Source organism: Taurulus bubalis, assembly GCF_910589615.1.
Source record: "Taurulus bubalis genome assembly, chromosome: 18".
Taxonomy (NCBI): domain Eukaryota; kingdom Metazoa; phylum Chordata; class Actinopteri; order Perciformes; family Cottidae; genus Taurulus; species Taurulus bubalis.
In genome coordinates this window covers 18,542,298-18,568,760 of record NC_136606.1, presented here as the reverse complement: position 1 = coordinate 18,568,760, position 26,463 = coordinate 18,542,298, and the positions used below count along the sequence as shown (strand labels likewise).

Below are 26,463 nucleotides of genomic sequence, written 5' to 3'. Positions count from 1 at the left end.
ACAGGTGTGTGTGTGTATGTGTGTGTGTTGGGACAGGTGCCCCAGCACCTGCTCCACACGCCTCACGCTGTGTGACCCTCCTCATGTTAGTGCTGTCCCTACTATTAATGGAACAGCGGTGTTTATAATGATGTAAGTACATTAAGATATCGATGTGGGATGAACCGGCCCGTGCAACATCAATATGCATGATCATTTTATCTGTTTATTACATTGTTTATGTACTGATGAACATTTGCTGTGCTGGTGGAGCGAACCTTTCAGAGAGAATAATTGAATTGTGAATAATAACAAAGAGCAATTGGCCCAAAAGGTGGATTGTGATGTTTTTATTTGATTATAATTTGCCTCCCATGAAAAGAAAACCACCTTGTTCGCCACACAGTGATGAGTCCCACTGCTCTTCGTGGAAAGACCCTTGAGGTCGGAGGGTAGTCAGGGTTCGTCGCCCAGAAGAAAAAAACATTTCCACGTTTTCCAATGCGCCTTCGAGTCTGCGAGACAAGATGCTGTCATCTAATTGGCTGAAGTGGCGAGTCAGAAACACTACGTGATTCTTGACATGCAGAAAGAGATGCAGCAGGTTGAGGAAGCGGGGTCGGCAACCCGCGACTCCGCAGCCGCAAACTCCACTCCTGCTGCTGGTTCTGTGGCAGCTCATGAGACACTGAGGCGTCCGCCAGTAAAAACGGATCCGTCCTCCTCTGTTTGCGGTGATCTAAAAGTCCGGCGTAGTGTGGACGTGCAGTGTAAACGTAGCAAAGGATATGCGTTTAAAATATAAACCTCATGTGGGGATCGAACCTGCTACCTTGCAGTCCAAGGACGATTTCTCCTCTTTATAAGAGTTTGATCGTTATAACAGGTAAAATAGCAATACAGTGTCAATAATTGTCTTTATTCTTGTTCTATGATTTCATAAATACAACAAACTATAGTTTTTGTATATATAATATGACTATATATACAACTTTATAAGCTGTGATATGAAATAGCTTTTGCGGCTCCAGACACTTTTTTAGGTGGAAAAAGGAGGGTCCCTACCAATGCTGAGACCAAACCTACGTCCTTGGTCAGGGTTAAAGTGATTTACAAGCAAATATACAGGATGTGTGTGTAGAGTGAGCGGTCCAGAGAGCATGCTGATGGAGGAAGCAGTAACGCTACAGCGTGTGAATGAATGCAATCCCAGTTCCAGGTCTCGCAGATTAAAGAGAAGAGGCTCAGCCTCGACGTTAGCAGCTGACCTTTAAAGTGGACCAGTTATTCTCAAATTAGTGACACGCCGCTCCTCTGAGTTTTGCCCGGCACCCCGAGGACTAATAACTTTTCTGGCGCAAACCTTGCTCTGCTAATTATCGCATTGATTGGATTTCCGAACAAATGTCTTGGGAGGACCTTGTGAGGTTAAACATTTCGGAAGGAGGACTCCCCGGACTAATCGACTGCGGAAAGAAAATTACTTCAACAATTTATCGCCGAGTTTAGCGGCACAATTCTCTTGGATCGATTGAACGAGACCTCCATAAATTGGATTTCATCAATGATGGGGATTAGGTCTCCATACTGTATATCATTGGTGAAGTTGGTTGGGACAGAGGCATCGAAGACAGTTGGCGTTTTGTGGAAGGTCGTCAAAAAACCATCTCTCCCTCCCCGACTGCGACACCTGAGCAAAACCAAAGTGTGAAAAGCAACTGATCTCTCGTTGCCTTGTGTTTAACGGACCGATGCAGCACTGTCAAGTCTCACTGAAAAGGAAATGAGATAACAACCATTTCACTGGAATGATCTACCTCATAAATCCGATTCAGTGAGTAGCAGGAATGGGTAATAGATAAGAAGATGGCAAAAGACAAAATAAATAGGCACACTTGGTGTGACTGCTTCACACGAGGTGGTTTAAGGATATTTTTGCATTTCTAGTTGTGTGCTTTCACACACACACACACACACACACACACACACACAGCAGCAGGTGAGAGAAAAGCGGAGCGGCGCTCATTGCCCCGTGCCTCTTTCGATAACAAATGACACCATTACTTCTACTCTCCAAGGCCCGTGTCGGCGCCCCACTTCATGTTTCATACTGCTGAGGTAGGCGGTTTGTGTCTGTGGGCGTTGAGCTTGTTTGCTCTTTATTCAAGAACACCTTGCTTTACACTGGCAGGTATACTCTGCATTTGGCAGCTATGGAGCAATAGTAGGTGCCTTTCCCCAAAGCTCGTTTGTGTTTGTGTCACCGATGGCACGGTGTTGTCAGGCCACATTGAGGCGGCCATTTTTTTTTTTTTGAGTCAAAACTTCCAACAGTCCTAAATTGTCCCTGCCCCGAAGATTAGTAAATAATTATATAAATCCAGAGATGAATAAACCATCATCGTCTTTGATGGTGTGTAGACGTTTTCAGGCGGTAACAACAGAAGGGAGTTAGAGGCAGACGAAAGACCGGTTCAAGGACGACCCCAAAAAAAACCCTCCACCCTCAGTAACGGTGTCCGTGGTCAAAGGTGGGGAGGCAAAAAAGGAGGAAGTGATAACGATTCCAGAGTTAAGAATATCTGCCATCTCTGGGGACCGGGGGAAAGGGAGGATTGGGATATGACGAGGTAGAGGAGGACGGTTCGGCGGAGGGGGAAGCTCCGGGGAGGCAGGGGAAGCGGAGGTGGAGGTCAGGGGTTGGATGGAGGCAACGGATGTGGCAGATGGGCAGAGTGATGACACAGCACCATATTCAGGCAAGGAGGACGTGAGCAACATCAGAAGAAAAAACATACACAATACGGCGCCGACTAAAGAGAAAATCTGCAGATAGTGACAAAACAACAAAAATAACAAAGAAAGAAAAGAATACCTTGAATGACACCAAGACGACACTCTTCAGGAGCCGCCTCTCCGCCTCACACAACACCTAAACCACGGAGCTGCCAACGCTCCCCACAGCACTAAACGCCTCTGCACAAGCGCATTACTTGAAGCCTGACGACATGGATAATTGCGTGATCACGAGGGTCTGTGTGGTCTTGAGCTGGGACTTTACAACAGCAGACTGGGGCTTGCCCTGTGGCACATAAGGGAGCAGGATTCAGAATTGTGAGCTAATCAAAGTGCTTTTAAGGTTATCAGTGACATCTTAAAAATCAATTTGAACACGCATTGGTCACTAGTGACCGGAGGCTAAAACAGGGCTCATATGATCTTGTGACGCGAGATGACATGAAAACATGTCTGTCCCACCTCGAGGTCAGACTGAGAGAGAGGGAAAACACAATTTCGGAGACGCAAAGCAGATATGACTGAGTGATTTCTGCAGCTAGTTTTTTCACATGAAAGGTCAGCAACAGATATCCCACCCAGGTTTCTGGCTGCAGAAGTTTGACATTTGTAGACGTGGAGCCCAAAAGCCAGAATCCAGATCTTTTAATTAAGACAAATGAGGTAATAACAATATAAAGTTGCCTACCTGACTGGTTTTTAAGGGGACATACATGTCAACAGGAAGGGTTTCTTAAAAAAAGTGTCAATAAAGGATTACGTCAAGTAGAATATATGTTCTGTCCAGGCCTTGAAACACTGTTGTTTCTGTGTACCAACAAATCAGATCGACGTGATGAAACCCTGCAGTCATATATAACATCTTGAAGGTTGTGAGTCGAGGTAATGTGGGCCGTGTATTGAACAGGGGACGCCTATCAGCACGGTGCTAAAATAGGCTTGAGGTGCACATTATGGAGTCTTTTTCCGAGAGGTGGACAAGTTTAGGAGTCAGCTGGCCAAGCCACCTGTCCATGAGAGGAAGTGGGATCAGCTTGGCTGAGGACAGCAGTCCACAGTGACGGATATAATGAGGAAATGTGAACAAACGGCAGGTTCTTAGGCTCATGTCTTTGCTTTACACAGATGCCAGTCGGGCTGTATATCAAATTCTGGACATCTTAATATGGCTCGAGTGTTTTCTTATGCTGATTTTAAAGGCAGCATTACAGTAAAGGGATCTCATTTTCAGTTTTAGCTGTTTTTAGCCTTTACCCACCTAGTCATTTTATTGCGTAAATATATGTCTCGATATCAAGGTATCTAGTCAAAAATATGTTGATATTTGATTTTCTCCACACCAGCCTTAAATGCCAGTATGTATCAGTTATTTCGAACTCAAAATACTCTGGAATAGGACACTGCGCCATTGTTTGTACGGATGAATTCAAGTCAACACACACTGACGACCTCGTACTCTCAGTCTCAACTTGCCATGTTCAACATGTAGTTAGCTGCTAGCTTGGAAGTGGTTGTTGTTGTTTCACATAGCGAGAGGATGTAATCACATTGTGATTATATTTCAGAGACACACGCATATCTGTAACTAATCAGGCCCTCTCCCTGGATCTATGTTTAGCTGAGTATCATCAGTAGTTTATACTGATGATGTAGCTCAATCTAAAAATCTAAGACGTTTCATAAGCAAAAAACAATATTTCCTTTACGGATCCACAGAGTGTTGCCCGCCGGAGCAAAGCGGCCGTGCGATATGCATCTGTTGGGCACAGAAAGGTCGGGGCTGATTGTGTGTCAGAGGCTAAATAACACGAGACCCTTCCTAATAAATGTCACCAACGATGGTATTTAGAAACAGAGTGACGGGAGCAGCGATCTGTATTGTGTTTGGAAATACACTTGTCATCAAACACACACACACACACACACACTGATAACGGCTGTCTGAGTGAGGGTCCTCTCTTTAAGTCTCTTCCGAGAAACATGCTTTTATAAGATAGCATTTAGAGAATTTATCTGAGCTCCCGTTTATTTCATTGGTTTCCATTTCTTGTTCATCATTTTTAATTTTGCCCTTCTGTCATTTTATCATTCATATTGGTATTTAATTTCATGTTTCTCTCCAGGGAAGCACTTTGTACTTCGTTTTTTAGGTGCTCTATAAATAAAGTTTGTCATTATCATAATGTAATCCAACCGTATAATATTAACCCCGCCTCTCGGGTTCATCCAGCTCATAACTTTACCGTCAACCTCTGCAAATTATTGCTATGGGCTAATTCACTACAGGCTGCTTACGTCACCTGACCTCCGTGCTCCATTACAGCGGTGGAGACAACGCGATGACTCAACTTGCTCATTAGTGTGTGTAAAGGTGCATGTGTGCTTCTTATATGCAGGTAAACTGGTTTTAGGCCCGTGACAATTAGTCACACTCACTCACACACACACACACACACACACACACACACACACACACACACACACACACACACACACACACACATGCAGCGATACTACAATGCATCCAGGACTCCTCGTTAATGTACACTATTCGTCAAAGAAGCACGCTTGGTTGCTGTACTCGGACTTGTGAAAATGAAACGGCAGTGTGTGTGTAACTATACAGTAGAGCGATAAAGTGTTAATTCACAGTGCATGTTGCCAGGTAATACCATGGATGTACAAAGACAGCTGGACACATTGTGGAGGCGGGGCCGTTCGTTCCTGTGGACGTTGCTCATTGGTGCATGAAGCCAAAGAAATTGGACTTCAGAGCATAAAATCACCCAGATCCTCCGGCGATCTTCCACATCAGAGGGCCGACAGAGCCAACTTCACCAGGACCCCCTTGTGAAAGAGATTTCAAATCCCAATGGGATTATCCTGGATATTGTTACAGTTGTGAATTCTTACAACGTAATGACCCAATGCTTAAAATAAGGGTTTTCAAGTGTTCGTACTAGGATGAGATACGTCTCTCTCCGATGTAAGTCTATGGGAAAAGTCTGAGACCCAATCTTGCGAAGGAAGTTATAATTCCACCATTCAAACACTGTCAAATTAGCACATTTTTGATACTCAATAGCTAAAGAACATACAAGATGCTCTTTTGGTCTTTCCAAGAAGCCTGTGAAGCGTTGTTCATGTTCAGCAAGATTACTATCCCGTTAATTAGATTGATTACTGTTAGATGAGACAGTGGTTGCGAACTTTGTGTGTATTATTGGTCAAAAATAATAATCTCTATAATCTTCATCTCCACCAGTGTCTGTGCTTTTATTTGCGAGTGTTTTGACACAATTTCCAGAAAAGATAATTCTACGTTTTATTTCCCTTTGACTTTGGAAGTGTCACAAAGATAATCATAATAATATTATAATAATAATAATGTGCAGCTATAAAAAAAGTGTCCACTCTGCACTGCTAGATCCCAAATACATTACACCACATCCGTGAATTTATGTGGATTTACTAGTGGAATATATTTTATTAATCTCTTTACCACCTCTTACAAAGTGCCCTAAATGGTTCTTCTATTCACTCACACACACTCTCTCACACACACACACACAATGACAGATGGGATTTGACAGTTCACTTTGCGTGCCGCGCCAGGTGGGGATGACCTTTTAAGACGACTGGGAAACAGAGGGAGCGAGCAGGAGAAAGAAAGAGAGACAGAAAGAGACCGAGAGACAGAGAGAGGGCGAGAGAGAGAGAGAGAGAGAGACTCCTGCAGAGAGCCGCTGAGGCTGTGAGGGGATTTGCTCTTTTTAAACTGTGAATTGGTGGTCTTTTAGAAATACCACAGGTAGTGTTGCTCTTCACAGCCAATTGAGTGGAACAAAGTACTTTCAGTCTCATTGCTCCATTTAAAACAAGAAAAAAATTATAATTCAGGAAATGTAGATCCTAGTAGTTTAGATCCTGCTTCATTTAGCCAATTACATTTTAAGGGAATACAACACCTGGATCATGCTCAGTTGCAATGTTTATTCCAGTGAGGAAAGTGAGAGAGTGTCTTTGGACCGCACAGGCTGAAAAAAAACAACCTTTAGTTGAAGACCTAGAGTCATATATAACAAATAATGTTATCGAGTAAGTTTGATGAAGTGTATCATATAAATGAATAAGAAAGGTTGTGTTGTTGTTGTTTACCTTAAAATAAACCGTAAAAATTAGCCGTTTAAAAATGGTGAAAAATGTTTCTACAGTAGCCCAGAACGAACAAACCAAACAGTAGACCGAGCCATTCACGTCCTCACTTTGTCACATCAGCCACCAGTGTTCCTCCACGCTGGGCACACGGGAGAAGTTTCAGTTGTTATATAGCCAAAGTTCACCATAGCTAGCTAGCATTGCTTTTTAAAACACTGCTTCTCTCTCCTGAGGCGTGTAGAGAATGTGAGTCTTTACTTGTGTCATTGTTCAGACATTTCCCCAACACAAAGTGATGATGGGAGACTAAAAAAAGTGCCAACTCGTGCCAAATACCACACGGTCGACGTCTGGGGAGTCACATTTGACGTTCTTCGGAATGAAAGCCTTTCAAAGCACAAAGTGATGATGGTTCGGACATTGCCCGTCACGCGGTTTGTCAAATAAATCAGGGCGTTCATTCTGTTCCGCGCTGACTAAGCTGATGAAGTGGGGATACGAAGCGTAGGCTATGCATGCTAAGAGACATAGCTAGGAGATTCACCGATGCTATACTTCTCCTTGGGGAATTGGCTCCACGGTGCACAACTGTTAGGTTGCTTGATAACACAGGTTATATGGAGAGAGAGAACGGGGCAAAGTCACATGGAAAGGGAGGAATTCAAGTGTTTGGAGAGCAGAAATGTCACTTTGGAAAAGTGTAATGTTGATGGGAATTATGACGTCTCATGACGTGATCAGTTCATTAAAGTCTTCTTGATTGTAAAAAAAAAGCTAGATTTATCTGACATTTGTGTAATTAACAAACTCTTAGTTTCTTACTTCGGAACTCAAAGTACTGATGAAAAGAAGACAGATCAATAAACAAAGTCTTAATCACATACAAGTAAAACATGTCTATGACTTAATTAAGAGGCTAATACAAGCGCGGTGCCCAAACTGCTTCTAGTCTAGCAACTTCCTTCCAGTCAAGGAAGTACTGCTGAGGATTAAACCCGACAAATCTTCTTTAAACTCTCCCTGTTTGTAATTAATACTGTGGAAACTAGCAGCGAACGCAGCAGAGCTGTTTGGGGAACACACAGTGAGCTCCAGAAGTATTTGCTCAGCGGTTTCTGCTCAGGCTTTATGCCGTCATTACTGAGTGACTTTGACTGCGCGGTCGAGCAGAATGTCAACTCGAATACTTGAGTATTTTCCCTGGTCTCTGTGAGGGAGCTGAACATGTTAAAGCAACAGAGCGTTGTATTTTATTCTTAGTAAACAGCTAGCACACCTCTCTGTACATATGAGGTGAAATCAAACCACAGGGGCATTTCTTCCAATACACGCCAGCGCAGTAATTCCCAGTGGACTCGGTGGTGTTGGAATAAGGTAGACAAAGACACCAGGAAGTGGCTGACAGCTCCGATAAGACCGGGCTGTGACGGCTGTGACAGGAGCTCCCACTGGTTTACACACACAGGCACCGGGCACACACACACACACACACACACACACACACACACACACACACACACACACGTTCCACATCTCTTCTGCTTCATGCGTACACACAAACAAAAGGCACGGCGGGCTGATGCCGCAGGACGTCTCAGGTGTGGAGGTGTGTGTTCTGATGGAGATGTAGGTACACACACACATACACATAGTCGACATACACTCCAGTGTTTACCGCGAGACAAACATCCCAGAACTCCCCTTTATGTCTCAACCTTTGACGGGCTGCAAGAGAAACCAAACAACAAAGAGACTCTACAGCTGTTTGGGGTGTTGTTACTGCATGTCACATGCTATCCTGTTATTTCACGTTTTGGATTTTTGTTGCAAGCAAAATTATTAAAACCCGACTAGGGGAGAAAGCACATGAATAATAAAGTATTGTTCCATCTCAGCTAATCCCAAATCACTGCAAAAATATGTTTTTGCATTGGGTTTGCCTCTCGGCGCCGCTACCAACATCCACATATTCAGTTGTTTTCTTCTCCCTCTCACACTGCATGTTCCCTTACAGAGTGGAGGAATATAACTGGGTGATATGGGCACGGTTAAAACATAGTGGTTTGTTTTCTTGAAGAACCTGATGTGGTGTAACTTGTATGTGACACAAAGTGAGTGCATATTCTAAAAGTACAAGGTACGCACAGCAAACTTTTACAATTGTGGCTTCGCCGCCTCACTTTTTAAAGCAGGGGGTGACTTAGCTGTCGCAGTAATCACAAAATCCTTTTGATGGGCAGCATTGAGCTGCAATGTCAATGTCCTGAGATTACCCAGGAGACACGTCCTCGAGCTGAACTGCAGCCTTCGGCCCGCACGGCTTCGTTCCATTCTAGACTCGGCCTCGCCTGCTTGTCTACTTGGCCTCGGTCATTTCTGAAGACTGTGTTTTCTCTCCGTGCATCAAACATGAAACCGTTTTCTTGTCCTCGCCTTTTCTGGCTTACATTACATTACATTGAACAATATGGTACACGTTCCTAACCAAAAATGTCCAGTTTTTCATTTTTTCACTCTTTAGTGTCAATTTTTCCATGCTTCTTGACTGTTTGCAGTACTTGTTTTTATCTTTTGATTTCTCTATTAAGTCTTTGTGCAACAAAAACCAAAGCAAATTCCTTGTATGTGAAAAACTTATAAAATCAGTTTCTTACTCTATTAAGGTCTGTGGCTCTTTACAACACTAAAAATAGATGGAGTGGTGCTGATTGAGACTAATGAATAGAATAAGGACACACAGGGAAAAACTGAGAGGCAAAAACAGAGAACAATAAAAAAATAGAGGAAGAGAGAAAGCAAGGGATTGAGTGAGAGCAAGGCGGAGAGAAAAGGAGTAAATGAGAGCGCAGGGAACAGAAGAGCGCCTCCCGTGGAGTTTAACTTTTGGAAAATGAGTCAGTCTCTGCGGGTGGGTTCGCCGAGAATCTCTGAACGGAGTCCCATCTCCCATGATGCTCTGCAGCAGCTCATGACAGGACAGACACGTCAAGGTGCTGAACAACCTCCAGCTTTAGTAGAGCACACGGGTCTGGTCTCACTGAAGTGGACAGGTGGTGCTACCATTACACACACACACACACACACACACACACACACACACACACACACACACACACACACACACACACACACCCTGCCGATAATCCAGCATGGATTGGTCTGTTTCCCAGTTAGTGAATTGGTGTGTGAAGCAGTTTTCTGCGCAGGAAATAAGCTAACCTAAATAAAATACAACAGGAAGTAATTTTTCCCCGTGGCTTGTCATAGTGGGGAGGCCTGCTTTGTGTGTGTGTTCTTGGAATTATTAGTTAATACACAAATTAACCAGAAACCCTGAGAACATGAGCACCTTCATGCAAGCTGCACATGCAGATGGTCTATACCATACTGTTAAGTTATTCATTCTGGCCACATGACATTTATTGCTTCTGTCCATCCGGGGAGAGGGATCCTCCTCTGTTGCTCTCCCTCAGGTTTCTTCCCCTTTTTTCCTGTGAAAGGGTTTTTACTATTGGGGGAGTTTTTCCTGATCCGATGTGAGGTCCCGGGACAGGGATGTCATGTGTACAGATTGTAAAGATCCTCTGATTGAAAGACGGGCATGCTAACCACTGAGCCACAGTCAGCTAAGCCGCTTCATTTAGAGACTTGGTGTTTTGCTCAAAGGCACCTCAGCAGACGGCTTTGGTTCTCTCTTTATACACACAAATAATTCAGACCAATGTTGGACACAATCACTGGATATTGAACGGCTACAGAAGACTGAAGAGAAGCTAACAGACTGTGTGTGTGAATTTGTCTGTGCTTAGCCGTGTATATACAGGGATGTGTTAGAGAGGCTCTACATTGGGCTGTGTTGAATTGTCTTGTTGCAGCGCTGCTCTGCTGGTATTTACCATGATCTTTCTGCAGGGCTCAAGGTCTGGACCAGGGTCATGGATAATGACTGGGTGTAAATGGCAGCCTCAGCTTCCATTCCCTGGCGGCTGCCGAGGAGCAGACAGTAACCACTCCGATCTCTGGAGAGGGCTCTGAAGTCTCAAGAGGACCAGCTGTACAGATACTACCGCAGCTCATCACAGTGTGTGTGTGTGTGTGTGTGAGATGTGACAGATTGAGTCAGCTATTGGTTTCCTTAGTCAGTGTTAGCATTGACCTTATGAGTGATTTAGAAAAATGTGTGTACAGTACTTGTTTGTATTTGTTCTTGGGTGTCTCTGTTAAAGTGCCGGACATGCTTTGAATAATCCTTGTTTACAGTATACTGTATACGTTGAACACTCTAAGAAATAATATACGGTTCTTCGGCTTGTCCTCAGAGGAGAATCCATGTTCGAGCCCTTTTATATTCCAATGGTTTCATCTAGAACCCAACCAGGGGGCCTACCGATAACCCTTTCATATTCCAATCTATCTAGAACCCTAAAGGACTGATGTGGTGCAGCACAACCCAAAACCATCATGTTTCACAGTCACAGTTTTTTGTGGGGCTCAAAAGAAGGGTTCTTTAGAAGCAAACGGTTCTGGGTAGAACCTCTGCACTTCAGGAAGAACCATTTGGGACCCTCATTTCCGAGAGTGTAGATATATCTGATACAAATGTGCATTTATTGGAAAATAATTCCAGGTAATACCATGAAGTCAAACCTTGGATTAAAGTACAACACTAACATACAGCTGCATCATTAGGTCAATGTTTAATCAGATAGTATTGCATTCTGACTGGAGGAGCCAGCAGCAGGTTCAGTAACCCAGACTGCTCCATATAGCACAAGTGCTTTCACAGCAGACACTCAGAGAATACTTTATTACAAAATAATAGAAAGTAGCTTCCGGCTGTACTGTGGGGATGAACATCTTGTGTGTGTCAGTGACAGAGCACCTGGGTGCCTTTCCCTGGTTCAGTCCACTGCCTCCTGAGATGAGCCCGTTCCCTGGACCCGCCCCTCCCCTCCCTTTGATATATGGGTCTGCGGACGGACCCCGACTGCCTCAGTAACCACAACTGAATGCGACCATCTCCTGTGTGGGGTATCAAGCTCAATCGAGTGTTTCAGAAAGAACACTTGGTGCATCTGAGGCAGCTACATTTATTTTCAGAAATGTTGATCCAACCTAATAAAATACTCTTTCAGTTTTACATGCAAATGTGTATTTGTATGCATCACCTGAACTAACGGTTAATTCAAACCCCAATGAGTAGGATTTGGACATTTCTAACTTTGCCGACTCCGACTGGTGGCAATAATAAAAACCTTTCTCTTCCAATTCGAGTTAGCATGTTCGTTGCGTTTCCATTCACGTCTACACAACATTGTCGCTGACTGGGAACCCGCAGGCCGGTCTTTCAGCTCCTGCGTTTTATTTGCGCTCGCCGTAGTGCGACTGAATTGAACATTAATAAGCTCGTTGTGCTAACCTCAGCACCTGTTGCTAACGGTGTACAGAAAAAGTTCCCAGGGGGAACTCGTGCTTGTGAACTTCTGCATTACATGCATCAATCTACACGCCGTGAGCCTTACGATTCTCCACAAAAACACAAACCTTTATGCTGCATTCACACTAAAAGAGTTGCGTAGATTACATCAAGTCAATGGTTGCGAAAATAATTTTTTTCACCGGGCAGCCCGAATGAGGCGAAAAAAGCGTTGCGAAATTATTTTTTTACGCCCGAGTTGAAATATTTCACTTTTGGAGTTGAAATATTTTAACTCCAAAAGAGTTGCAAAAGCCAATCAGCGTTGAGAAGCTCCGCCCGGCATCACCGCCGTCCTGCTGGTCCGCCTGAAGGAGCGATGGAGTCAGAGCTGTGTGCGACTACGGATAATATTATGAACCCAGACACGGGGGCGTTTGATGTTCCCACGTTTGTGAGACTTCCACAACAAGTATAAAGCAGAACTAGTGGTTATTCCAATGGTGAATGCAGGAAAAGTAACTGTAACTGTTTTCACAGAGTAAAGCCACGGAGATAAGCCGCGCCCCCTTTCCGCAGCGAAAAAGCAAATTAACCACATAAAGTCGAGCGAGTAAAGTCAGGCGAAAAAAACCTTCTGGTGTGAACGCAGCATTAGCCTTATTGATGCGATCAACTTGCGCACCTGGCATTATTGCCCGTTTTCTGCTACCTGCCTTCCAAATGATGCTTTTTAAAAGTAAAACTAAAAGCTGGAAACTGGAACACGGATCGGGAGCAAAGGTCACATGGGGTACATTCTTCTTCTTCAAAGCAGCTGTAAATACAGTAATGGTCAACCCAGTTTCATAACGCACCTTCCCATTTACTGTAGGACTACACTGTGAAGCATCTTTCCTTGTCACACAGATATTTGCTGTGGTAAATATAGATAGATCTCCATGATCAGACATCGAAGTCTAAAAAGCAACCGGGTCACACGTAAGCAGGGTAAATGACGGCCTCAGCCATGGCTGCTTATTGGTGGGACCTTGAGCCCTCTCAGATTCAATTACCTGCTATGATGAGGACGGGCAGCCAGGCAGGCAGAGCTCACAACTCTGTGATTAATGGGGCCGGGGCCAAGGAAATGGGTCATACAGACAGAGAGGGATAAAGAGGGGGAGGAAAAAGAAAGAAAAGAGGAATGAAATGCTGTGGGATAAAAAGAAAAAGAGAGGAAAAGAGAAGATAGTGAAGTGGAGTAAACAAAGAGGACAGGGGGTGGGGGGCTGATGAGGAAGAAATAAGAAGAGATGAAGGGAGGGATGGACTCAGTGGGTAAAGGTGTGGCCTTGATTGTCCCTCTCTTCTTTCATCTGTTGCCCTTTACACTTTTACTTCTGTGGTCCTCTCCCTCCCTCGTTATGCCCATGAGGGTGTCCTCACTTCTCCTTTCTTTCTCTCTTTAAGTTCCATTTCCCTTCTATCTACCTCCCTGTCTTCCCCTCTTTGTTTCTCTCTCCTTTGCCTACAGTTTCCTTCCCTCCTCCCTCTTTTCTTTCTTTTTACCTGTCAGTGTTTTGCTTCTCTTTTCCTTCATTCCTCCCCAACCGTCTTCCTTATTCTTCTTCTTCATTAGTTCCCTCATAAAGAGAATGCCACCTGCCTTTAAGCCTCTGCCATTGATCGTGTGTGTGTGTGTGTGTGTGTGTGTGTGTGTGTGTTGAAGATGGAGAGGCAGACTGCAAGCAGCAGTAAAAGTCGTTCAATCAGACTTCTAGATTGAGAAGCCTTCCTTCCTGGGTGTGAATTAGAGCCGGCCCCACTGAGCCGCCACACGCACGCACGCACACGCACACGCACACACACACACACACACACACACGCACACACACACACACAGGATCTGGTTGATAATGAACATATGAAGAATGGTGACGTGTGTCCACATAAAGGGATATTGTATTGTGTCCTAATGGGCTGTTCTTATCTTAGCTGCTATTTCACAGGTTCCTTTATGCACTATGTATTAACAGCAGTCCAACGTCTAATTTCAAACACTTACCTCAACATTTTCATTTCTCCCTTTTATCATTCGGGTGAAAGAACCAGAGCAGTACCTCACAATGTAAGGGATGCGTCATACTTAACTTGATCTCTCCAAACAAAATGAAAACTAATATTTGATGTCTGCGGTTAATCCTGGGAGATTTTCCATCCCACCTAAAAACAATTGTGATTGTCCTGAAAGGGATAGTTTGGATGTTTCTCCTCATAGTCATTGTATTCCCTACAGTAGAAGCAGTTTGGAGAAACAGACGGGAGCAAAGCAATGTGCTGCTTTGAAGTGAACGCTGTATTTCTAGAATATTTTCACCGCTTTGTATGACTTTCCCGCAGGCAACCGCATCTGTTTGTCCATCCAAGCTCTTAAAAACCACAGACTCCGTTGACGTAAACAGCAATGCTTCGTACAACACAGGAGTTGCTGGTCTACCGCTGCTTCGGTCGGTCGGTTAGTTTGTGTTATTGTGTGACTTATTGTGTGACTTTGGTGAGTTACGGGTTAGTTCAGATTCACCATGGTCACACAATAACAAACTAGCAGAAGCGGGGAAAACATGCTACATATAGCATACACATACTGATATTGACTCTAAGGTCTCTAAAAGCTAAACAATTCCCAGGTTAACAACATAACATACTAGTTTTCATTTTGTAGGGCAGGAACATTTCTGCTTTTGTGAACTTTCCCTTTAAGTCCCTGTGAACAGTGTCTTCGTGTCATTTCAAAGACACACTAACATGCACCCACTAACGCTATATAGAGCGTTGCAAATGGCTGAATCGATGTCTCTAATGTCGTCTGAATGGTGTGGCTGAAGGGAAAAAATACATTAGTCTGATATAGATTATCTGCTTTTGTTTAACAATTTAAAAGTCACGTTTGACACTCCTGCATTTACACGAAGATCCATGGTTTAATTACAATACTTCCACTCGGCAACATTCAACGGGAGTTTTTTTTTCTTTTTTTACACCTGATAAAACTCCTGCTCTCGGCATAATTTCCCAGACATTTGAAATCTTTGTTTCTCCAAAATATTTCAGAGACAGATCAATGGCAGACGGATGAAATGAAGCTGTATGATTCGACTGAAAGTAAGTGGAAGGATCAATTCCACCTCAATTCAGTGGCTCAGCTCAGCAGCATGCAGGATCACACTCTCTTATTGATTCAACGTCTTAAGGCTAGGAGCAGGTGATAGAATTGGTACTGTGGCTGATCTTTATCGGCCATCCTATATTTATATATGTATATGTAATATGTACCATCCAGCATTTGATTGAAGCAAATGAAGCTGTGTTTTCCCGCACAAGCCACCGGGTCACACACTGCCAGCTGTCCAAAGGTCTTTGGACGTTATGACGGTGTCGTGTTGCTCTACTCTCCTCTCCTCCTCGGACCGGGTGAGATCCAGAGGTTAATCCAAAGCACGGCAGAGGAAATGTGAAATGTATATTGTGACAGTTTACACTTGGTAATAGTCATCTGTATTCTAGCTGCTCTGGGGGATGAGTAATAGAGTGCACTTCATCCTACGCTCTACCTCACGCAGATTATGTGCACTTGCGCGTTTGGTGTGAACGCCTGGTAACACTCTGAGAGCGAGCAAAGAGAAAATAGAGCTTTGCAGCAGGTGACAAAATGTGTCTGCCATTTATTTTTCACTGAGGATTTCTGTGAAGTAAACCTGATTCTTGTCACTATGTACACCTGGGAGTCTGCAGAGTACGATCAGGAACACAACATGCAGGACAGTCTTTTGGTGGACGCGCGTCGCTTTAAGACACTGACAGCATGCTTCCCTTCTTTGTGGGTCATCGCACTCACTTGGAGGAAGCACTCAATCAATTTGAGGTATTGAGGCAGAGCTTCCGAGTGGAAATTACAGTCCTGCAGGTTGAGTGCGTCACGCAGACTGTGCTCAATTAGAGACGATTTAACCGACAGAGCCGAGCGCTGGTGCTCCATGTGCATGTCTCCCCAAAATATTACCACGTCGTCACACTGGAAACAGCTCCCCGCTGACAAAAATCCTCTAAAATAACATGGAATGGGGCAATTAGGGTGCCAAACGAAGACTGTAAACAGAAACGGTAAAAAAAGAAAACGTCACCGAAGCTAAGGAGTGTGGCGGCTGGCTGACTGCAAATAGCTTCACTAAATCCTATTAACTTTGTCTTCTTGCCATAGAAGTTTCTCTTTGATGAATAAATGGGCATAGTATGTGTGGAGAAGAACAAGCATGGCGGTTTGTACCTCTCACAGTAATATTCTCTCTTTTTTTGGACCGCGAGGACGACCGCTGCAAATTGGACTCATGTCTGGAAGAGACGTTTGCAAAATTCACGTTCACTTATTACTGTGTTATTCAAATTTGAATCCACAGCTGGGCCTCCAGGTTGAATGAGAAAACCCCTCATTTCAGAAGACACAGCCCTGCTGTAGGACTTTGCCACAGTGTCACATTAGAGTCCCCGCCCTCTGGTGCTCTCATGAAAGAAAACAAAAACATATGGCACTGCTAAAAATAACTCCTTTTGAATAATTCCCAACATACACCATTTAGAGAGCTCATGCATAATCATGAACCTATGCAAATATGCATCATCAGACTTGAACTAGAAGGGAGTTCAATTCTTGTAATAACAGGGGGGCTGCAGCTGGAGAAGCTTCGCGCTGTAAACCAGGAAGAACCAACTCTGATCAAAGTCAACGTCGTACTTTGAATCTTCCAACAAAACACGGTCTTGTGTTCGTGGAAGGCTTATTTTCCCCAGTGCCTAGTTAAGGTTCGACTGAGATTGCTCCAGTTGTCCCACTCTCTCGTCTAAAGGATCTGAACTCAGCTGAATGGGTTGCCGAAGAGTTTCAGTGGACATTGCTTTACTGAAAAAGTTGATCCCCAGGAACAGCAACCCCTGAGGCGTGTGGTGAGCTGTGTGCAGTTCACTGGAGGCCGAGAGCAACTAGGAGCTATGAACTGGCATTGGGAATAAATACATAAGTATGGGAATAACATACCTCTATATTAAGAAATATCTGTACATTTATGTTGTCAAAATTGTCCAGCTGCTTGAGCTCAAAATATTTGCGATGTTCAAAGAGAAATGCCATGGAGGTTATAAAATGATTATAGCAGCCGAAAAGTAAACAATGTCCACGTCTGCACGTCAAAAGCAATCTCTCAACCACATAGAATATAGATATTACTTCGATGGATCTTCTTTAACGTCTGTGTACGGTGGAGATGTGAAAAGTGGATAACATGCCAGAAAGGCACATGGTGTTCGAGTGCACTCGCTCAGAACATACAAGTATACTGCCTGTTTCACTTCACATCACAGAGGATGTGCAGTGGAGATGAGACACAATGGTCCCGCCTCCTCCTCAGAGATCTCCTCTCATTCCCTGTACAGCCGGTTCATTAAAGAAATATACACAACCTACATTCTGTCTAATACAACCTCCGTCTGTAACGGTAGAGGCTCATCGTGTCACGACCCGACTGTGCCGAAATCACAGTGCTTTCACATGGCAGCTCAGAATGTTTTTTAAACATCAACAACACTTCATATCTGGTTAATAATGTGGCCGTTTGTCTTGATGAAATATGCCGAAGGAAAAGCAGTATAAGTGTTGGTGCCTCGGCAGAGGAACGACCTGGCTCAGGAAAAGCTAACCGACTATTTGCCGACATTTGAATTATGATGATTTTTTGCCATCCCCATTAACAATTTATCCAGTATTAAACTTTCTTCTTCTTTTGCTCAGCAAAAAACACTCAGGATAATATGAGCCAAGATCTTTGGGGCTTTACTATGCCGCTTATTTGGGACTGAATCTTGTCAAAGTAGCTCATGTTGTGCTGCTACTTTGGAAGTGGACCTCGCAGCGGGGTTTCTAAAGCCACACCAAGACAGTTGGACTTCTTACGTCCATCATTTAAAAAAACAATAGAGTATGAAACTAAAAGAATATGGATACGTGAGAAATAAATAATGAGTAAATCAAATTCTTAACACAATAATAAGTATGGAAATGCATATAAAATAACGAAGGGAAATGATGACATTTAGGATTTCTATAATTCTGCTGAGGAGTGTCTTCTTTTCCAAAAACAAAACAGTGTTTAATACGGGTGAAAAACACAAAATAAACTAAAATCTAAAATCCTTCTCTATCCGATGTTGTTCTGCAGACATGTCTGCTGAGCTTGTTTCTCTGACGACTTAAGATTTAGACGTCCAGTCACGAAAATCCTTCAACCGGTTAAAATGTGTAAAAAATGTCCAAGATCTAAAAAAGTGTCGTAAAAATGTGGCTAAAAACTGGATAAAAAGTTGATTTATACAAGGGTTAACGCTGACACACGAGCAAAGAGGGTAGCAAAAATTTGGGATAACACAAATACACAACCCAACAAAATATATAACTTAGGTCTCGTGTTTTTTAAAACCTTTTTTAAACTGAAAAATTAGATATTATATCTTTAAATAAAAATGGAACGCTTTGAGACAGTTTCTCGTACAGCCCTCGATGCTCCGGCCTCACACCTTACACTATAAACTCTATTCCCCAACACATGCACCAAAACACGCTGCAGCAGATCTCTGCTCGAGTTGAAGGAGATGGAGACGGTTCCTACCACTTTGCTGTTGGGCGCGGTTTGTTCCATCCATTGCTCCTTTGGATCCCACTGTAGAGTTGGATGGGACATGCTGCTTGAGTAGAGAGGCGGTGTGTGTGTGTGTGTGTGACTGTAGGATTGTCAGTGAGTGTACAGCACATGTTCACATGTCTGCAGTAGTACCATGTATGGAGCTGTGGGTGTGCGTCAGGAATATTGTATGAGGGCGAGTGTGTGGAGTGTTCATCTTAGTCTGTAGCTGATCACTTGTCCCCTATAGGACACGAGCCCAGTGATAGAAGCTGTGAGTGTGCAGTGAAGCATGATGCCAGTTATTCTCTACGCTGGTCAGCCCTTCATGCCTCTCCAAACACTGAGGAAGATCTTCCTCTTTCTTAGCATCCTCTCATCCATCCATCCATCTATCCATCCAGCTTTCCATCCATCCAGCCATTATCCATCCATCCATCCTACTTTATTAGACAGTGTGATGTGTCAATTACAAATCCCCTGTGCTCAAGTCTGTTTACAGTAAAGCTCACATAGAGGCCGTTAGGAAAACGTTTTTGAAATGATTGATGAGCAGCTAGTGGCAATGACACATACAGGCAGCTGTTGTATTTACATTCCAGACATTTACTTCTGTACAGAGCAACAAAAGTCAGTATTCATGAGTCTGTGTGAGTGCAAGCAGCTAGGTCATAAAGAAGCGCAAGAGGCAAAAATCAACATCTTCAGCTGAAAGGGGGACCGTGCCAGAAGCTATATCCATTGAGAGAGGAAATCTGCATGCATTATTGTTGGGGGTGTCAGATGTTTTATGGAGCACTTACATTATTCATCTTTATTTGCCTTTCAAAGTCTTCTTGCTCCTCTGAGAGACTGCAGAGTTCCTGTCATCACTCTATCTTATGCGTTGCTACCACCTTCTGGCCTGAGGCGGTACTGCAGGTGCTCTTGCAATAACCCGATATCCACTGAGCAGTTGTTCTCAGGCATTGAGCTGATGGATCAAAGAGTAGGAAAGGGTCTCCAGTTGAACCACACGGCTCAGCTGTAGATTGAAATGATTATTTCTGTCTTTGTAGATGAAAACGTGGAGATCACTGAAATCAGCTGCTGCAGTCCACTGAAAAGCGGGAGACTCTCTGACTGCACAGGAAGGTCAGAGGGCAGGTGGAAGCAGTTCTTGAGGGGTTTATGGGACTAACATCAGAACACCCTGCTCCTGCTGCTAGGAATTCTTGATTTTCTTACCCCAACCCCGTGTTGTGAGCTCTCTACTAAGACGCAGACAAAAAAGCCTAATATAATGTTACAAAAGAGTTTTCCTGTAAAATGGATGCCAGTGAAAAACACAGCTCATGTTGTGTTGTCCTCTGTCATTCTTCACTTAACTGTCTATAAATAGCAGCGCTTACACAGCTGGTGCTGTTCCCTCCATCTGCACTATAATGTACCTACAGTATACCGCATGGTTTAATGCACATGCATGCATGTACACACACACACACACACACACACACACACACACACACACACACACACACACTGAGGGTTATGGTTTGACCTTACCAGCTGCACCTCACATACTGAGCGGCATGATTGCATTAGGTTTGTATTGTGTTGCATCATCAACTTGAGATTATTCCCTGCTGATGTTCCCGTCGGTGCTCGGAGAGGAAAGAAAATATGAAAGAACAGATTGTTTTACTCCTCTTTGGTAACTCCACGTATGCGCCAGTGTCAGCAGAGAATGAACGTAATCTTCTTTGCTCTTTGTTTGTCAAACTCCCAACATGGCCTCCCCAGATGTAAGAAAGAGACACCAGGCTGACAAAAGGACTTCACCGGCTTGTTTTACAGTTTGAATAAAAACAAAAAGACTGCTGAGAGCATCAACCAAGAGACGAATTACACACCTCACTCTCTGCTCAATAAAACCTGCACTGAAATTACCACCATTTAAGTTCTGGAAATAAGATTTTTTGCAGACATTCCAGTTGTTTTGCATGTACTGGAAGGTAAGTTATATATATATATACAGTTATATTTTCTGATGGCTTTATAACACAAGCATTCATGCATGTGAGAATACAAATTAAAAGGATGTGTCTTTATACTGTGCTAGGTGCTTTGGAATGGAATATGAACAAGCACACACTGAGATAAAAGCAGGCCCAATGAAACAACAACTAAAAAGTGAAACTGACAAAACAGATTATGGTTTCATAGCTAAAAGTTATATCTAAAACCCTCGGATCAATGGCAGGAGATGATGTTTGAAAGTACGAAAATACTCTTCTCTTTGATTCCAAATAGAATTCAGACAAACCAAGGATAATTAAAAGGACAGAGGCACTGGAAAAAGGATTATATCCTGCATCTCAAAACTCTCTCTGACAAAAGAGAGACATTTAAGAACATCCAATCATCATTAACTTTGAAATACGGCATGAAAGAACACCAGCGTTTCACATGACCTGTCGCTGTGATCGGGGACGTGTCATGTCATCTTTGTCAGACAGCGGCAGCTTTGAGGTTTAAAGCACATTTCTGGCTCTCTGCAGTTCATCAGGAGATGTGCACGTCAGTAACAAACGGAGTAATCTTCTGCAGGAGGATTGCTCCTCAATCGATCCGAGACACATCTACTGACTACTGATCCATGCACACAAATACAGAAAGTAACTCCGGCAAACAAAAAAGAGATTAAATGTAGTTAAGTGTAGAGTGAACAAGGATGCCGTTCACCTCCAACACTGGATTCTAAAACACAAGTGGAACATTTCGATGGTCTTATAAGGCTAAGAAACCTATTCAACTGTTCCAAGACAGAGCAATGCTCCGTGATGGGACCTCATTAACCTGCTCCTCTATAAAGACGTCCTCCTCTCGTAAGCATTAAGGTCCAATACTCGATTAGACGTTCTGTCGAAGTTGACAAGTGAACTTTCCCTATAAACTACCTCATTTGTGCAACCGTTGCCCTCAATAAAGATCTCCTCTCACAATGAAGACGTCAAAAAAGAGCTTTGACAGTCTCTACTTGTTTGCTAAGTTGGGGTTTGAGCAGCAGGGATAGCACATTGGTGAAATAAAGTCAAAGCAGGCTTTCCTTCTCTCCACAAGTCCCATATGGTTCCTCTTCTGTGTCTTTTCAACTGAATTACTTTGAAGAATGCTTTTGGAGCAGATGTGTTGAAAAAATAATTGGTGGCCACACAACAGATCATTTTTCAACATGGAAATTTCAGCCGCAGCATTGACTTGCTTCGGTTTGAAAATCGGAAACAGTGTGGAACATTTTTTGTCAAATCATGAAATCGAGTTCATGCACATGAATATATTTTGCACATTACTGTATATTCTATTCATAACCAAGCTGTAAGTGACAAGTGTGACTGCAACCAGGTGTTGACTAGTGAGACATCTAGAGAGAGGCAGAAGCTTTGAGAGGAGCTATGAGTGTGAGGGAGGTGATGTGTGTGAGAGGAGAAGGGAAATGACTGCAGTTGTGGCACTTGCCTCGTACCTCCTCCAGTAACAGGAATACGGCCAATCCATCTCATTCAGTTGAGCCTCATCTCCCAAGGAAGACTTGTCACATGATAGCGAGAGGACGGCGCTGGCAGGTGCTAAGTGAATCATGCTAACTTGCATAACTGTCGGGCAGCTACACACATACAGCACATGGGGACACACGTTTCCACTACTGAACCACTACTGGGGGCTGAGCTGCAGCATAGAATAGAACAAGTCTGACACAAAAACAAACAAAGATGGGCCGAAAGCCTCACACACAACACAAGCACGACCTCTCTGCACACCACACGCTCTGCACATGAGCTGCCTCCTACCTGGGTCACTTTCTCCGTGACGTGGTGCGTCCGGTCGATGAGTTTGCAGGGAGCCAGGATGTCCATCTCCCCGCCGGGCAGCGCGATGAGCGGGTCCGGTTTGAAATCCACAAAGTTGAGGGTGATCTGAGGGATTTTGGAGATGGTTCGGTACCGCATGAGGTCCGAGTCCGACGTGGAGTTCAATATGTTGGACTTGCTGTTTACTGCGCCTGCAAACACACAGACAATGAGGTGAAAATCGATAGGGTTGATTGATAAAGAAGGTTTTTCTTTTTCTTTGGGGGAGGGGCTTACCGGTGCTGCTGCTGCCCAGCCGGACACTCGCTCTGCGGTTCTTCCAATCCGAGTCGGGCCTCAAGGCCTCGATCTCGTCGACGGAGGAGGCGCGCCGCATGCTGCGGAAGCTCTCGCGCGAGCGGCTGCGTGACAGGCAGCAGTTGGAGCCCGAGGCGTCCGGGTTGAGGCTGAGGCGGTGGTGAGGCGCTACGCAGGGGGACGACTGGCTGAGGGGATCCGTCAGCTGGGCTCTGTGGGGAGGAGGAGTGGGAGTGAGTGCAGGAGGGTCGGGGCCCAGTAAGGTGCACTGGTCCTCCTGGCGGTCTTCTGGCCAACTCTGGAGGGCTGGCCTAGGACACAGAGAAGGACATGATGGGTATTACCAGTGTTACAGCTTTGGAAGTCTGTCATTGAACTGCTTATTTCAGCTGAGGGTTATGTGTCTACACGACAAACAGAATGCTGCTGGTTTTGGGCCAACAGTGACCTTTGACCTTACTGTATAAGGAAAAGGGACAAGAGGATTTCCCAGGATTCCTAGGAGCATTACATGCGAACCAGACAGAGTAAATAACAACAATCCACACATTACAAAATGACACCTTTATTAATGAAGGCATTGCGAGATAATGTGGCGTGTTCTCTAGTGATAGGATTTCTTTTGCATAATATTTACGACAAAAGCAGAACGAAAATCAATGTGTTCTTTGGTAAGAAATACTCCAGAAATACAGTAACGTGTTTAAAAGGCTAATGCACAGAGTCTTATAGGACTCATTCATGAGTGTGAGACATGTTCCACAAAATTGGTATTTAAAATAATCTCTGCCCACCTCTTCCCTCACAGGCCTACCTGCTGACGATGATTTGCTCCTGGTGGTCTAGCGGTAAAGGCGGAAGAGGCAGGAACTCCCCGAGGCCGGAGGACTCTTTGCTGTGCTGGTCAGGGTGCAGAGGCATCGGCGTGGTGGTGGGGATGTGAGCGGCCTCTCTGTCGTCCAGAGACACTTTGCTGTTGGACAACGAGCGCAGGAGAGGAAGACGCAGCTTGAAACCTCGTGGACGACCTGAAGAGGAGGAGGAGGAGGAGGGAGGAAGATGGAGGCGAGGACAGGTGTATTTCCAATGTTGTACTGTAGCAGAAAGAAGAGATTAGGTATTGAGGACATGCTAGGAGGGAGGGAGCGTTTAACTGGATCACACCGAGTCTAATAGACCTTCAAAAACAATCTACAGGAATTTGGCACAGTAACATTTATTGGATTTTGGTTTAAGCCAAGTTAAAAAAACACACAAAAAAAACGAGACAGACTTGAATTTGAATGGGATCGCTGTCCCACTGTTAATAGGGGGTCACCAATCGCTCATTACAATTTTTGGCTCATTCTTTTCAGGTTAGCTGAGAACATTACTCATCTTTTCCCTTGAATAAAGTCCATTTTACCCAGCGTTGTTCATGGGTCCCTGCTTTGATCCTTAAAAAATGAGTCAGTTTTTCCATATAGTATATCTCCTCTACAATGTCCAGCCACTGTCCTGGGCTTGGAGGATCACTTTTCAGTCAGCTCCTCGCAGGTTCATTTTTACAAAAACCTGATCAAACACAAATACCCAGGATTCACAGCAATAAAAATGGCTTGGCCAATATCTCTTACTGCAAAATGAACCGGGTGAACTAAAGTGATGGCTGTCATTCCTCACTGACTCAACATAACAGTCCACTTCAGTTATTGAAAAAGAAATGTAAGTGCTTGTTGGACAAGGATTACTGAACCAGTCACAATTGTAATTTTCCAAAGTGGTGTGTCAACCTCCTGTACTCCACTACTTCTCTATGAATAGTTCATCTATGTTTACTCTGATGATTTTCTAAGCTTTCTAATTAAAAAAATTAAATATTTGAATGAACAAATATATGCAAAGTGTGTGCGGGACAACAGAACGGGAATGTAGAGAAACCTGAAGTTTCAGCTGGGACACAAAGTGGCTCCAACTGACTCCATTAGAGTGGAGCAGGAAACCCCACAGAGACAGAAGCCGAGTCGGTACCTACCGGTGACGAGCCAGGTGGGCAGGCGGTGGTTGAGCTCCTGTTTGTGGTCCAGCAGTACTTCCTCTGTCATGCCCTCGAAGTTGAGAATGAACATGATCACCAAGCCATCTTCGTTCTTCACCGGCACCACGTCCACCATACAAGGGAAGCACTTGCCTGCACGGGGAGAGGGAGGGAGACGGGGGAAAGTCAGACTGGTTGCATTTGGTGGAGGCTTGATGCACAACAACCTATCAAGGTGCCAAACGTGTATACGTTTTTTAGTGTTTTTTAGGATCGAGGATTAAAAAGTCCCGCGAGGCAACAGCATCAGAATTGCTTCTTTGCTCACACAACAATCCTTTTTAATGACTGTGAAACTCTCCATGATGAATCTGTGTGCAGAAACACTGAGGGGATGCATGCACGCCGAATGAAAACATGAGCACACTAATTACACACGCCCACTTATCTCACCCCCATTCTCTCCTCATTAAACGTCTGCACTTAATCAACGCACACGCTCTCTTCCATATGAGGCCGGGCACGTTCGCTAATCTGCCACATGAGCGCTAAAACAGCTAAGTAGGCGTGAAATTAGACTACATGACGGTAAGTGGCTGGGAGGTTTTCTAGCAGGTCTGCAGGCCTGGAGACTTTGTTCTGCACATCGCAGCAGGACTGGAGGTTAAATGGAAGCTGCTATTCTGGTTTTGACACTCAGAATTAGCACCGTCAAAGCATCAAAAGTGCACACACACACACACACACACACACACACACACACACACACACACAAAATGGCATTGTCATCTTATTTACGGAGATTATCTGGAAGCACACAGAAAACAAATTACCAATTAAAAAGTTGACATTGTACAGCAGGAGTCATAATGGACACGTCAATCTACAGCAAATCAAGCAGCCAGATTGTTGTTTCAAATCCTTTAAATGTGAATCTGTCCTTCTAGACCATACAACTCCTTGTGCCCATCGTCCTAATCACATTGACTTTCTAAAAATGCAGCCAGTTTGCAACGTCATAATAAAGGCATCCCCTTCTTGAGAATTTAAGTCGCTAAAATGTCTTTCCCTTCTCACATGTACACCTTGTGGAGGTGAACAGCTCCTCTGACCCGTCTCTTACCTGGACTGTGATGGTCAGCGACCTACCAACGGCAGCCACGGCACTTTGGGCAGCGTGCAGAGTTTTTTTTACATCCAACGCGGCGTGTTGCACAACACCACGTACAGTATTTCTACTGC

General features: G+C 44.1%; 1 protein-coding gene across 1 annotated transcript in view; it reads right to left on the bottom strand.

Moving 5' to 3' along the window:
• kcnh2b (potassium voltage-gated channel, subfamily H (eag-related), member 2b) overlaps positions 1-26,463 on the bottom strand; it is a gene marked incomplete at both ends in the record, with an annotated part of 209,618 nt that overhangs the window by 60,796 nt on the left and 122,359 nt on the right. The window contains 4 exons of the mRNA XM_079234338.1: positions 22,887-23,098; positions 23,184-23,515; positions 24,019-24,232; positions 25,219-25,374. Coding sequence (XP_079090464.1) covers positions 22,887-23,098; positions 23,184-23,515; positions 24,019-24,232; positions 25,219-25,374 — 914 coding nt within the window. The remainder of the gene's footprint in view (positions 1-22,886; positions 23,099-23,183; positions 23,516-24,018; positions 24,233-25,218; positions 25,375-26,463) is intronic.